General features: G+C 31.0%; 1 protein-coding gene across 2 annotated transcripts in view; it reads left to right on the top strand.

Moving 5' to 3' along the window:
* The window catches only part of LOC143071509 (xylulose kinase-like), a 31826-nt gene extending 22936 nt beyond the window's left edge, over positions 1-8890 (top strand). For both annotated transcript variants that reach the window (XM_076245856.1, XM_076245857.1), the window contains exons 13-19: positions 22-134; positions 1201-1274; positions 1640-1736; positions 2889-2947; positions 5345-5432; positions 6386-6471; positions 7770-8890. In XM_076245856.1, coding sequence (XP_076101971.1) covers positions 22-134; positions 1201-1274; positions 1640-1736; positions 2889-2947; positions 5345-5432; positions 6386-6471; positions 7770-7829 — 577 coding nt within the window. In that variant the 3' untranslated portion in view covers positions 7830-8890. The remainder of the gene's footprint in view (positions 1-21; positions 135-1200; positions 1275-1639; positions 1737-2888; positions 2948-5344; positions 5433-6385; positions 6472-7769) is intronic.
* The last annotated feature ends 7344 nt before the right edge of the window (positions 8891-16234 follow it).

The following is a 16234-nucleotide window of genomic DNA, read 5'->3' as shown; positions in this document are numbered from 1 at the left end:
TTAGTTGAATACTCTTTCCAGTTTTAAGAATGGTTCGTTAGAAAGAGAAGGTATAAAAGACAGATGTGCTGGATCATGGGAGAAATTTGAAGATATGGTGAAATCAACACCTATGGGAAATAATGGCAACTTTGGTGAGTTTGATATAAAAATATGAAGATGTGGTATGATTGCCAATGAGACAAGTTACAACTTTCCACCAAAGTTCTAATGAAGTGAATGTAAGCAATTATAAGCAACTGTATGGCCTTCAGTATAGTTGGCTATTAAAGGCTCCAACATGAAAAATATGACACAATTCAATTGAGAAAACTAATGGCCTAATTTATAACAAAACAATTTACGAAAATCAAATATGACAGACATGAACTAACGACAAACACTAAAACACAGACTACTGACCTGTGACAGGCACATAAAGAATAGGATGGGGCTAAACATGTTTGAAGGTGCCAACTGCCACCCCTTACCAGGGACAGTAAAACACAGGCTACTGACCTGTGACAGGCACATAAAGAATAGGATGGGGTTAAACATGTTTGAAGGTGCCAACTGTCACCCCTTACCAGGGACAGTGATGCAACAGCACAACACAAGAACAACCATACTAAACAATAAACAAATATCTGAACCATCTCCTAGCAAATAAACTACAAAGTCAATGTTTTTATGCTATGTATGCAACTGTGTAATTTGTTTTTAGATAAAGATTGCATGAAATGCAATCAAAACCTTATGGGACTGACTTGGTATCTGAATCTTCGAAGGCTTATCACTACATTTTTTATACACAAAATATATTAAATTGATTATAACATTCTATACATCGTATCCATGAACAGTTCCAAAAATTTATCAATGTAATATATGCTCATAAAATTATATTCAAGACACAAAATGATGGTACACTTGTCAAGAAAATTACATGACTTTTGCAAGATGCACGAATCTAATATCTGTTCTAAAATTAGAATGATGTCATTGTTAAAATCATCTTTGAAAAATTTGGAGTTATCTTCCTTTGTCTAGAATTGCTGTTAAATCAACTACAACCAATGCAAATTGAATAATTATTTTTACTTCCCACTGATAGATTGAAGCAATCTTTACTGTTTATTCATTAGTTATAATCTGGATCTTAATTCAATTTTAATTACAAGATTCCAAACCTATTATGTTAAGTGTTGTTTGTGATTTCAGGGTTGTTCTTTGGTCAGGTTGAAGTCCAGCCATTTGTAAAAGGAACATTTAGATTTAATGAGAAGAATGAGAAGGTACTCTTAAAATTGAATAAAGAAAAATAATTGATGTAGATTGCATTTAATGTCATATTAATTTTATAATTATTTATAATGTTCATATTCTATACAAATTTTTATTAATTATTGAAATACTATCAGTATCCTGTTGAAATGTTAGTCGAAACCAGTGCAAACATCAATTTTGAGCAGCAACTTATCTTTAACCAAAAGACATTTAAAGGGTCAACATTTACCAATTTAAAACTGTATTTTCACTCTCATCAGTGTCCACCCTTTAATAAGGCAATATTTCCATTACAAAAGGGGTTACAAACTAAGAAAGGCAGTACTGTATTGGATCTGAAAAATTTAACTGAGACTTTATTTCTGTATTGCAGGTAGATGCTTTCCCACCAGATGTAGAAGTAAGAGCTGTTCTAGAAGGGCAAATGATAGCAAGGAGAGTTTATTCAGAGCTCAGAGGCATGAAAATAAGTAAGATAATAACAGGTGTATGCTTGTGAGAAAATAATTCCAACAGGTATATGCTTGGTGAGAAAATAACTGAAACAGGTATATGCTTGGTGAGAAAGTAACTGAAACAGGTATATGCTTGGTGAGAAAGTAACTGAAACAGGTATATGCTTGGTGAGAAAGTAACTGAAACATGTATATACTTGATGATTTGAATAAATGTAATCAACTGAGAAAAAGACTTCATTACCCAATAAAGTACAAAAGTGAGCCACTATTTGCTTCAGGATGCTGTAAAATTACCACAAGGCACAAAATTGGGAAAGCCTATAAAAATATCTTCAATCAAAATAATAACTGCATTGACAATTTCCTAATATGAACAATTGATCCAAACCATTATCACAAGTCTCAGAATCAGGCTGAATAATCATTTTAAAGGGTGACATGTATGTGTTGACAATTATCGTCATTGCAAAATCAACCATTTGGTATATCTGAAAGAGTAACAAGTTTATTGACAGTGGCGGATACAGGAATTTTCAGAAGTAGGGGCCCTCTGACTGCCTAAGAAGGGGCCTGCTTTGGTCATGCTTCAGTGGTTCCCTACATAATCAGTCAATTTTTTTTCCCAGAAAAGGGGAGGGGTGGGCCCCCTCTAAATCCGCCTCTAATTGATACTAAGGTGTATGGTGATTAAACTAATTAACACTGTGGGTTGATATTAACAAATTTACTTTGACAATTACCTTTTACATTCAAAAGGGAGGATTGAATGCTAAAACCATGCTTTCCTATTTATATCTTGATATTTCAAGAAATCATGAGTTATTGAAAACTCAAGACTGCATGACTACCAATTACAATAATAAAGTTACAATAGAAGCCCAAATGGTTGTTAGATGTTTTACTGTAACCTATTTTTTTTTAGTTAAATGAGGGTTATTGATGAAACTTTACTGAATATTAATCTCATAAGATGTTGTGTAAAAGGTAAACAGATAAATTTCCATTAAGCCAAAAAAAAAAGACTGATAATATTTGACCAAAAGCATAAAATCACTAAAAAAGTATAAAATCTGCTTTATCCACATTTGCCTCTCTGACAATACGATTGTATCAGTTATATGTCATATACTGCTGTATTGACTTTTCTTGAATAACATTTTGCAGCTCAGCAGACAAGACTACTAGCTACAGGTGGAGCATCAAATAACAAAGCCATACAGCAGGTAAGAGAAATCAATCTGATCATATGATAACCAACCTTAGCTAATTCTGCAGGTTCTTGCATGATCTAATTCTGCAGGTGTTTGCATGAGCTAATTCTGCAGGTGCTTGCATGAGCTAATTCTGCAGGTGCTTGCATGAGCTAATTCTGCAGGTGCTTGCATGAGCTAATTCTGTAGGTGCTTGCATGAGCTAATTCTGCAGGTGCTTGCATGAGCTAATTCTGCATGTGCTTGCATGAGCAAATATGACAGGCAAATAGCATTACATTGCACTTTCTTTAAATGTGATAATGTGGTAATTCATGCAAAGACTATGTTCCATTGAAATAAATAAAAAATATATTATTGATAAAGTTCTTACTCCATTAATTTTTAGCTCACCTGGCCCAAAGGGCCAAGTGAGCTTTTCTCATCACTTGGCGTCCGGTGTCCGGCGTCCGGCGTCGTCGTCCGTCGTTAGCTTTTACAAAAATCTTCTCCTCTGAAACTACTTGGCCAACTTTTACCAAACTTGGCCACAATCATTATTAGGGTATCTAGTTTAAAAATTGTGTCCGGTGACCCGGCCAACCAACCAAGATGGCCGCCATGGCTAAAAATAGAACATAGGGGTAAAATGCAGTTTTTGGCTTATAACTCAAAAACCAAAGCATTTAGAGCAAATCTGACAGGGGTAATATTGTTCATCAGGTCAAGATCTATCTGCCCTGAAATTTTCAGATGAATCGGACATTCCGTTGTTGGGTTACTGCCCCTGAAATGGTAATTTTAAGGAAATTTTGCTGTTTTTGGTTATTATCTTGAATATTATCATAGATAGAGGTAAGCTGTAAACAGCAAAAATGTTCAGTAAAGTAAGATCTACAAATAAGTCAACAGGACCAAAATGGTCTGTTGACCCCTTTAGGAGTTATTGCCCTTTATAGTCAATTTTTAACCATTTTTCGTAAATCTTGGTCATCTTTTACAAAAATCTTCTCCTCTGAAACTACTTAGCCAAATTAAACCAAACTTGACCACAATCATCATTGGGGTATCTAGTTAAAAAAATGTGTCCGGTGAACTGGCCAGCCAACCAAGATGGCCGCCATGGCTAAAAATAGAACATAGGGGTAAAATGCAGTTTTTGGCTTATCACTCAAAAACCAAAGCATTTAGAGCAAATCTGTCATCAGGTAAAATTGTTTATCAGGTCAAGATCTATCTGCCCTGAAATTTTGAGATGAATTGGACAACCCGTTGATAGGTTGCTGCCCCTGAATTGGTAATTTTAAGGACATTTTGCTGTTTTTGGTTATTATCTTGAATATTATTATAGATAGAGATAAACTGTAAACAGCAAAAATGTTCAGCAAAGTAAGATCTACAAATAAGTCAACAGGACCAAAATGGTCTGTTGATTTCTTTAGGAGTTATTGCCCTTTATAGTCAATTTTTAACCATTTTGTAAATCTTAGTTATCTTTTACAAAAACCTTCTCCTCTGAAACTACTGGGTCAAATTAAACCAAACTTGGCCACAATCATCATTGGGGTAATTAGTTTAAAAATTGTGTCCCGTGACCTGGCCAACCAACCAAGATGGCGGCCATGGCTAAAAATAGAACATAGGGGTGAAATGTAGATTTTGGCTTATAACTCTGAAACCGCAGCCTTTAGAGCAAATTTGACAGGGGTAAAATTGTTTATCAGGTCAAGATCTATCTGCCCTGAAATTTTCAGATGAATCTGACAACCTGTTGTTGGGTTGCTGCCCCTGAATTGGTAATTTTAAGGAAATTTTGCTTTTTTTGGTTATTATCTTGAATATTATTATAGATAGATTAAACTGTAAACATCAATAATGTTAAGCAAAGTAAGATTTACAAATAAGTCAACATGACGGAAATGGTCAATTGACCCCTAAGGAGTTATTGTCCTTTATAGTCAATTTTTAACAATTTTCATAAAATTTGTAAATTTTAACTAACATTTTCCACTGAAACTACTGGGCCAAGTTCATTATAGATAGAGATAATTGTAAGTAGCAAGAATGTTCAGTAAAGTAAGATGTACAAACACATCACCATCACCAAAACACAATTTTGTCATGAATCTATCTGCTTCCTTTGTTTAATATTCACATAGACCAAGGTGAGCGACACAGGCTCTTTAGAGCCTCTAGTTACTAATTCTTTGGATTCACAACCTATCTCAGTAGTACTGTTATTAGCTGGCATGTATATCAGATTCACATAAAAGAGGGGTGAAAGATACCAAAGGGACATACAAACTCATAGATCGAAAATAAACAGACAACTCCATTGCTAAAAAAGAAAATAAAACAATAATAAACAAGACACAACATAGAAAACTAAAGAATTAATTGTCCATTATTTAAATTTCATTCTTTTTTCAGGTAATGGCAGATGTATTTAATGCACCAGTTTATACAACACAGATTGCTGATTCAGCAGCTTTGGGAGGATGTTATAGAGCTATACAAGGTACGAAATTAACTTTATATATTAATGTACTTTCTTCCATTATACACTCAAGAAAATAAATCTAATTAAGGAATGACTGTAATATTTTTTCTGTCTATGAAGAAATAACATAAAAAATGTGGTGCACACTGAATAACGCGCGTAGCGGGTTATTTAACAGTGTGCACCACATTTTTTATGTTATTTCGAATAAACAGAAAAAATATTACAGTCATTTCTTATGATTTAATTCTAAATTCCATTTTAAACCGTAGAAAACCATGAAAAAACGTTGATGACGTCATGGTCACATGACTAAATTATGTCTATGGGCTCATAACAAAATAACGTCAGCCAATCAGAAGACACGTTACATCCAAAATTAAATTATTCATACTTATAATAAAAAGTTACCTGAGATAAATTGAGAATTGAGAATGTGAAAGTTATTTTTTTTCTCTTTATGTATGGTCCAGTCAAGTTTAAACTGAATGATTGGTATTTTATTTAAGGAAGCCATCTTGGATAGCAAGAAATATTAACATACATACAATGCATGAGTGATTCACTTAAAACTTATAGAACTTAACATTGTTGATTTTAGGAAGAGGATTGTTTATTGTTTGTTGTGGGGATTTTTGCTGTGTGGTCATTGGAAACAGTTCTTGGATTTCTTGTACAGTAAATTCAGAAATTATTGCATGCATATATTTTTGCGATTTTGTTATTTTAGACTTAAATGTGATTTAAATTTTTACGATTTTGAGAAAAATTCCCTTTAATTCATAAATAATATTTCAAAATACAAGTTTAAATTATTGCGTTTACAACTCTGTCGCATTTTTTGCAATAATAAAAACCTCGCAATAATTTCTGAATTGACAGTATTAAAAAATTTAAATCGCATAAAATTTAATTTAGCTTTTTGGGACAGGATATAACTAACACATTTTACAGTGATTATTTTCTTTCAGCCTGCACTGGCAAGCAATTTGAAGATGTAGTGAAAAACCACCCTGAGCCAGTATGTGTTGCAAAACCTACTTTAGGTTGTGTTGAGGTAAAATTTTACTTTTGTTAGTGAAAGCAGTAGATGAGATATTTAACCAGCAGTAAATGAGATATTTAACCCTACAAATTTACCATGTACCTCTTCAAATTCACTTTATCAATGTCATATAAGTATAAAAAAGAAGATGTGGTATGATTGCCAATGAGAGAACTCTCAACATGAGACCAAATGACACAGAAATTAACAACTATAGGTCACCGCACATCCTTCAACAATGAGCAAAGCTCAAACCGTGTGGATTTCTTTTTCATGTGAACATTTTATAAGAAAATTTAGAAGGCGTGGTATGATTGTCAATGAGATAACTCTCCACAAGAGACCAAATATAGATATAACAACTACAGGTCACTGTACAGCATTCAACAATGAGTTAAACCCATACTGCATAGTCAGCTATAAAATGCCCTGAAATGACAAATGTAAAGCAATTCAAAAGAGAAAACTAATGGCCTGATTAATGTACAAAATATTGAACAAAAAACATATATGATATACAGCAACAAGTGACAACCACTCGGTGGCCCAGTGATCTAAGTAGTTACTATTGTAATCGCTAGCCAGCTCCTGGGGGTGCACTCGACTCAAATCTTAATTGACTAGGATTGTCAGTTTTCCATTTGGAGGTCGTGGTTTTCTCCGGGCACTCCGGCTTCCTCCACCAATAAAAACTGGCCACCACGAAATAGCCCAAAAGGGATGCTTAAAAGTGGCGTTCAAACACCAAAAATCAAATCAAATCAACTGAATTTTGAATATTATACAAATTCTAACCAAAGTTCACATTTCTGATTACAATATCAATACCTGATCAAATTTTTTTTTTTCTCTTTATCAAAAATCAACAATGCTACTTGTCCGATATGACACTGGTGATTTAGCTTATAAAGATAATAGGTCAATAGTTAAATGGGTGTACTAACTGTACTAACTGAGCTGACATGGTCCATTGTACCGTACTATGAAATCTATTACAATAATTGTTTTCTACAAGTGAGATGTGTAGGATAGAAATAGACCTTATGCAATTTGCACATACACATGTGCATGTAGAAGACTGATTGATTTTTGAACATTCAAGTACAAAATAAAAGATGAACTTTGGTCTGATTTGTAGATTTTCTTATATAACAGTTCAATTTTCTAACAGTAACATACTTTCCATAGAGATTGTTTTTCAACCCAAACTTTGGTTAAGATATGTATTCATATAAATATTCATTTGCATTAGGTCTATTTCTATCAGACGCAAGTATAAGAATACTAATGGCTTTTCTTTATATTTATAGATCTATGACAAAATGTGTGAGAGATACAGAATCATAGAGAAGATAATCACAGAAAAATAGATACTTGTAATATATATATATATATATATATATATGTTTTTCTGGCTGTCAAATTAATTTGAATTAACAAAACCTATGCAGTAATGTATATTGATTCAAGCTATATTTTTTCAATTAGTCTTTATGGTGCTTTTTTGTAAATTTTTATATAATTCTTTTGTTCATATTTTTCATTGCAATAAATTTGGCAAAAAGTAGTTGGCTATAGATAATTCAAGAACTGCCAAATGGTAGTAAAACCAAAAATTAAACCATAACTTTTATGTGAAATGGTTTTATAAAGCATAAATAAATAATGACAGAAGTGAACTATTGAAATTTGAAATTCCTTTATGTTGGCATTTTTAAAACATTTTATGTTGGTGCTCGTGCTAACCTCAGTCAACATTCAGTATGTCTTAATCAGACAAGTTCTATGATTGTTTACAGCTATTTTCTTAATGCATGTAGTTTAAAATTTTGGTTAGCTTGCTTGCTTTGTTTATATAACTGTTTGCTCAAACATTGTAATTAAGTTATAGAACAGAATAGAATAGAATAGAATATTTTATTTACCAAATTAGGGCCCCAGGAGGGCATATCATACAGACAATATTATTATAAACAATAACATATGCAATACATAAACAAAAAATTGTTATATAATTGCAACCAATAGATATGTGGGGTTTCAACTTGTATAATGCTATTAGATGCTTGAGCAAACATTTATACGAACATAACAAGGAAGCCAACCAAACCATTAAATTAATACATGCATTCGGAAAATAGCTTTAATAAGTTTTATAATTGTTTAATAAGTGATGACATATATATGTATATATGTGCTAAAAATAAGACGCAACATTGTCTTTCTTTAGTTTTTGTTTATATTTTATATTGCATATAACATTATTGTCAGTTTTAATTTTTGATACACAGATACTATTGTTATTCAAATTATATTTTTTTTTTTGCTGTACTTATTGTGCAGTTTGAACTGTAAATCATTTTTATGCAGTCATATTCTTTAAGCTGAATTTCAAATGTTCAAAAAATTGTGTTGTGAAATTCTTTGCTTACAGTGAGTTGACTGTTAGTGTTGCTCTCCACCAATTGCAATTCATTCAAAATTTTGACCAAATTGCAATTTGTTTTATAAAATCAAATTGTTCAACTGGTCAAAAATTGGAACCAACTGCTGTAGAAAACCACAGCCAAGTCATAAAAGTGCAAGGTGATAAAATAAAACATACTTACAATCCTATAAGACTTTAACTCCACTTTAATGATGTTGTGACAAAATTAGTTTATCAGTTTGTATAGTTATATTATATTCATTTCCATGCTGAAGGGGAACTTTTTATTTTGAATTGCTATAAAATTGTCCAAACTAAGCTTTCATATAGTTTTTCTTTCTAAAAGTATTCTATATTTATAAGAATCATATATCATTTTAAATAAAACATCATATATTCAGTAAAATATGTGTGAAATAACAATATGCTATTGATAAGTTTTCAGGGGAGATAACTTAAAATATTATTCTTTTGAATAAAGACTTTTTGAAAGAAAAGTTATTATCTCCCCCATGGAAACTTCCTACAAACATATATTGCAATTTTACACATATTTTACTGAATATGAAATGTTTTAATTCACATAATGTCTGATTCTTATAAATATAGAATACTTTTAGAAAAAAAACTATATGAAAGCTTATTTTGGACAATTGTTTTTTTTTCTAAAAGTATTCTATATTTATAAGAATCAGACATTATGTGAATTAAAACATTTTATATTCAATAAAATATGTGTAAAATAGCAATATATGTTTGTAGGAAGTTTCCATGGGGGAGATAATAACTTTTCTTTCAAAAAGTCTTTATTCAAAAGAATAATATTTTAAGTTATCTCCCCTGAAAACTTATCAATAGCATATTGTTATTTCACACATATTTTACTGAATATATGATGTTTTATTTAAAATGATATATGATTCTTATAAATATAGAATACTTTTAGAAAGAAAAACTATATGAAAGCTTAGTTTGGACAATTTTATAGCAATTCAAAATAAACAGTTCCCCTTCAGCATGGAAATGGCTATAATATAACTATTCAAACTGATAAACTAATTTTGTCACAACATCATTAAAGTGGAGTTAAAGTCTTATAGGATTGTAAGTATGTTTTATTTTATCACCTTGCACTTTCACATTTTGACTGAACAATTTGTTCAATATTCTGACCAGTTGAACAATTTGGTTTAATAAAACAAATTGCAATTTGGTCAAAATTTTGAATGAGTTGCAATTGGTGGAGAGCAACACTAACAGTCAACTCACTGTAAAAAAGATGTGTGTATCTTATTGTAACTAATGTAAAAATAGCCAGATATATTTATTTCTGCATTTATACACTGTTAAATTATATACACATTCTTGGTGGTTGTGACAACTATTAGCATACTAGTAAAAAGCACAAGAAGTGATGGAATTTTGGGGAGCACTCTATATAGCTTGTTTTAGATAGTTTGTATTATTTGTATTATTGTCTAGACATTTGGCTGTTGATTTCTTATGATTTAATGAAGTAATTATGTTTTATATGTTTGGAATTTAAAATCATAAAACAAATCATACCATTGATTTCTGTAATTTAGGAGAATGTTTAAAAAATGTTCGTTTTGATCACATATTCAATAGATCCCTTCAGGATATTGGTTCCCAGAGGGTCATTATGGACCATTTATAAGGATGAATATCCAATGAATAACCCATGTTAAAAGCCTTAATCACAGGTGAAATATTGAATCATATCCCTAGTATATAACATGAACTATGTCATCATGCCAGATTTTTCTGTTGCACTCATATGAAAATTTCAGAAGTTTCTTTTTGTAATATTTATTTAAATGTCACACTAAAACAAGTCTTTTCCACAAGATATCTATTGTTTGTTAAAAGTCAAAACATATTTAAAACATTGCAGATTTGTTTCTTTCATTTCTGAATACGGGTATATAATTAACTTTTCATTTTATTTATGAAAGAGGTTTTTTACTTAATATTTTGTAAGGGTTTTATTGGTGCATATTTTTCAGCTCATAGTCATAGGGATTATAATATTTGGTATTTATTGCATCTATTGTAATTTTGTTTATAACATAACAAATGTTCATATCCTTACATTTAAAAAAAAATCTCACAGTCCATTATGGAAAGATGTTTGTTTGCAAATTCAAATTTCAGGGATAGTCTAATTTTCAATTTCTAAACCAAAAAACATCCCATTTCTTTGATATTTTGATTAATCTAATGTCCATGTACATGTACTACATTTAACAGATTTCCAGCAAGCTATTTTGAAACCTCAAATCTTGAAATAGATTATTCCATATTGGAAGCCAGGATGCAGCAATAATCAAATATTCTGGTCAGTTATTCAATTATTTTTAGTTGTTTAGTAAATAAAACTAATCTTATATAATTCCTTCTTTACACTCCAAACATTTTAGAGTTTGCTTTTCCAAGTAAATGAATATACAACCTTCATAAACTAAAACAAACATTGAAGCTGTATGATTAACTAGTTTTCCCTAGATCAATAACCTTTAGTACATTATATTGAATGAGTTTCATGTATTGTTTAATGTAACACAAAGTAATCTTGCCTATTTGATGTAGTGGCCCAGTTTTAAACGAATTATAACAGATGTACTTTAATTGTACAAATTAAGATTTAGGATATAAGGTAAAGGAAAGTAGTTGTTTGTTCTGTTTTTGGATAAGAAGCAGGATACTCTATGTATAGAAATTTCTGCCAAATAATTTTCTGATATATTTAAGAGGTTGAGGCATTTTTGTGATTTGTTTCCTGAATATTTTTTTCTTTGAATTCATTTTTATATTTTTGAGCACACTATTGTATCATTTTTTATTCATCATTTTTTTGTTTTCTAAATATAGATATGAATATTATGGATACTTTTTAGAGTAAACTTTTTCAATGAGTGCCAAAATGAAATGCAATGCAAAGTTTATTTTTTATTTTTAAAACATTATTTTGAACATTTTAGGTGAGAACAATTTATCTCACCATGATAAAGTAGGCCAAATATTGCCAAAAGTATGGTCACTGACCATATACTAGTAGTTGATTTATTTCAACTTGAAATTAATTTTATATTTATAGTGTTATGTGATGATATGGTTCTTGTTGACATGTTGTTAGAGATTTTCTTGTTAAAGAAGTTTTATGTATTCTTTGGTTGCAGGTAGAAAGAATTAAAATTTATTTCTTTTATTTTAATTTGACCACTAATTTCATACACATTCTTATGAACATACTAGTACTGATACACATTGATGGACACTTTCTTGTAATGAAGAAAAATGTTAGAATTTTACCGTATATTTTGGTGAAGATCAGTTTAAGAGTCAAATTGGCTCTAAAAACTAAAGTATTTCAAAATTAATTCAATTTTCAGAACTTCAAATATCCAAATGAAAATGTATTTATACCCCCACTTTTGAAAAAAGGGGGGTATACTGTTTTACCTCTGTCTGTCCTTCCATCCATCCATCCATCAGTCAGTCAGTCCATCCGTCTCATGAATATTTTTCGTCACATTTTTCTCAGGAACTACAATACAAGGATTTCTGAAATTTAGTTTCAGGGTTTATATAAGTCAGCTATACCGTGTTATGTGTTTTCAGATTCATCACTTGACAACTTCCTGTTTACCGAAAACACTTGTATGATTTTACACATGATAGCCAAGTTGAAAGTCTTCGTCACAATTTTCACAGGAACTACAATACAAGGATTTCTGAAATTTGGTTTCAGGGTTAAATATAAGTCAGCTATACTGTGTGATGCGTTTTCAGATTCATCACTTGACAACTTCCTGTTTACCGAACACTTGTATGATTTTAAAAATGATAGCCAAGTTGAAAATTTCGTCACAATTATCTCAGGAACTACAATACAAGGATTTATGAAATTTGGTTTCAGGGTTTATATAAGTCAGCTATAATGTGTGATGCGTTTTCAGATTCATCACTTGACAACTTCCTGTTTACCGAACACTTGTATGATTTTAAAAATGATAGCCAAGTTGAAAATTTCGTCACAATTTTCTCAGGAACTACAATACAAGGATTTCTGAAATTTGGTTTCAGGTTTTATATAAGTCAGCTATACCGTGTGATGCGTTTTCAGATTCATCACTTGACAACTTCCTGTTTACCGAACACTTGTATGATTTTTCACATGATAGCCAAGTTGAAAATTTTCGTCACAATTTTCTTAGAAACTACAATACAAGGATTTCTGAAATTTGGTTTCAGGGTTTATATAAGTCAGCTATACCATGTGATGCGTTTTCAGATTCATCACTTGACAACTTCCTGTTTATTGAACACTTGCATATTTTTACACTATTAATATTATCCACTTGCAGCAGGGGTATCATCAGTGAGCAGTAGCTTGCAGTTTAACACTGCATTTAAATAATGTCATTTTACAAATTTTCCTTGTCAGTGAATATACATGGGTATAAAATATATTTCTTCACTTATAACTGATTATTGTTGATATAAATACAATGTGTTCATTGAATTCCTTTTTAGTGGGTTGATATTCTCTAGTCTATTGTAATTTTTATTAATCAAGAAATAAATTAATGCTCAATTATAAATTCTTTATGCTTTATACAGGTCCAGGATTTATTTCATGATATACATATTTGTTTTTCATATGATGGAAATATAATCTTTCAATCAGTTTAATTGAGGCCTGGAGCTGGCATGTCAGTAACTGCTAGTAGTCCTTTATTAATTTATGTATCATTGTCATTTTGTTTAGTTTCTTTTGTTACCTATTCTGACATCACACAAGGACTTCTTTTAAACTAAGTTTTACTGTGTGTATTGCTATGTGTTTCTATATTCTACATTGTCTAGAGGTATGGAAGAGGGGGGAGATCTCACAAAACATGTTGGACCCCACCTCAATTTTGCCCTTGTCCCAAGTCAGGAGCCTCTGGCCTTTGTTAGTGTTGTATGTCTTTTAATTTTAGTTCATTTATATGTTTTGGAGTTTTGTGTGATGTCAATTTTTACTGAACTAGTACACAATTTTATTAAGGGGCCAGCTGAGGACCACCTCAGGGTGTGGGATTTTCTTGCATCGGTGGCCTTTGGCTGTTGTCTGCTCTTTGGTCGGGTTGTTGTTGCTGACATATTCCCCACTCCATTTTCAATTTTATCATTTATTATATTTAAAAAATAATTCATGGAAGCCATAGGTTGTTGGAAATTTACACATGGCCTGGGCCGTGATATTCGAATTTTATCCTGAGCGTTAGCTAGGGATAAAATTAACAAATATCACGGCCCAGGCCATGTGTAAATTTCCAACAATCTATGGCTTCCATGAATTATTTCGATTCTAATAGGACAAACTATAGGACTACATTAAAATACTGAAGCGAGGGTTGGTTTGGTGTGTGTGTGTGGGTAATCTTTTTTACTCCCTGTTAGATAAAGCTCAAATATCTTAATAAATCCGTAGCTTGCATGGGTTATTTCGTGAACCACTAGAAAAAAAAAACTGTTTAATTCTTCTAATTCTCAAATCCAACATTTGTCATTTTTAATTTACATGATTTTCTATTAAGCTTCCTTCAAATCCAAAGTTGACATTTTGTAACTAAGGAGCCACCATGTTGACTTGCTGAAATTAGTAAATATGCAAATAATGCAATAGAATAGAAAATAAAACAAAATCTACCTCAAAAATCAGTTTTAATACAATATCATACGACTTTCAATGGTTCAGGTAACATAAAACTTTCAACTTTAGCTGTTTCATTTGTATGACGTCATGTTTTGAAATGACTTAAATGCCTTAAAAAAATTAATAGACTTTGCGGAATTTTATTTTATTTTTATTTTGTTGATTTCTCTGAGCTCTTGTACATTACTTCTTTTTATTATGCATCCGATAAGAATAACAGTTATTTTATCTTTTTTCAATTGCACCTTTTAAAACAATAAAATCTGCAAAAGGTCTGCAAATAGGTTCCAATACATGTAGATTTACGTGGGAAGTATATTGTAACAGCCATTATTATGTACATATCTCTTAGTCTGCGCTTAGTATAGATATATCGAGAATTTTATCACAGTGTTGTTTACAAAGCGAAAGGAGCACATCATATTAGAATGACTTAAACCATTCATGGGTTAAATAATTGTCTTGTGACCAGTCAGTTTAATTGATGTATTCAGAAATCCAACTTCCTAGTAAATTAAGTAACACAATCTCCAAATCTATGTATTGTAGATGCTTTTACTTTCGGTGATAACATTTTTTGTGGATTGAGGAAAAGTTATGAGTCAGTGGATATTTCAATTGATGGATTTGCCAAAAAAGCCTTTTAGGTGGTACATGACACTACAGGGAGATAACTCAGTACAAATCAGCATGTTCTTTTGTCATGGCAATATACAACTTCTAAATGATAAAAAATTATTGTTTGTAAAACTGCTATATATCCTATGAAACTTTTTACGATAAAGTAGGGTTTAAGTTTTTTCAAATTTGGAAATTTTAGTCAAAGGGTCAAAGTAAATTTTTTCTCAAAATTTTATAAAAATTAAAAGAGCTTAATTAATTTTAGTCAAGATGTTTGGAAATCATTAAATATTGCTTACTTCGTTGTGTTTGGTTTTATGGTTTTGCTTTACCCATGAAATCCACAAAATTTAACATCCAAAAAATAATAATTTTAATAATCATTTCACAGTACATGACATGTAAACCAATCACAACATCTTATATATTAATGTTACCCTAATGGCAGTCTTGAGAAGTGCTCACCTGTTACAATTATCATTCTCGAGCTGCTTACCAAATAAATTTGAAGTAATTCTGTTTTGAAAATGTTTGTTGGACAAAATGATGGTTAATTTCCAATGTATGCACATGGTCACTGGACAAAAGACATGACTTAAAACCAACAGCAACACACTAAATCATACCTGGATGTTACCAAATTGGACCAAAAAAACAATCAAAAAATTTTAATTAAAAAGGCACAACAAGGTTTTAAATGAAAACCAATTAAGAATATGGTAATATAATGTACTTCCCCATCTCATGCAAGTAAATTTCCATTGGATTTAAGATATAATTAAAAAGCAACAATGTATTTGAACATTAATGCATCATAGTATACCTAGATAAAACAAGATTTGACCAAATATCAACAAAATATTCCAAACACAACACACCACAGTTATCATATCAAAACATAATTGAGTCCTTGACTAAAGAAATAAAGTAATTTGCCTAAGGAGAACAGCTCACACTTACTTTTCCTACATAAGTACTTTATAAGTTGAACGCATGAAATT

Source organism: Mytilus galloprovincialis, chromosome 4 (assembly GCF_965363235.1).
Source record: "Mytilus galloprovincialis chromosome 4, xbMytGall1.hap1.1, whole genome shotgun sequence".
Lineage (NCBI taxonomy): Eukaryota > Metazoa > Mollusca > Bivalvia > Mytilida > Mytilidae > Mytilus > Mytilus galloprovincialis.
The sequence above is the reverse complement of the archived record's forward strand: the minus strand, read 5'-3'. Positions and strand labels throughout refer to the sequence as shown.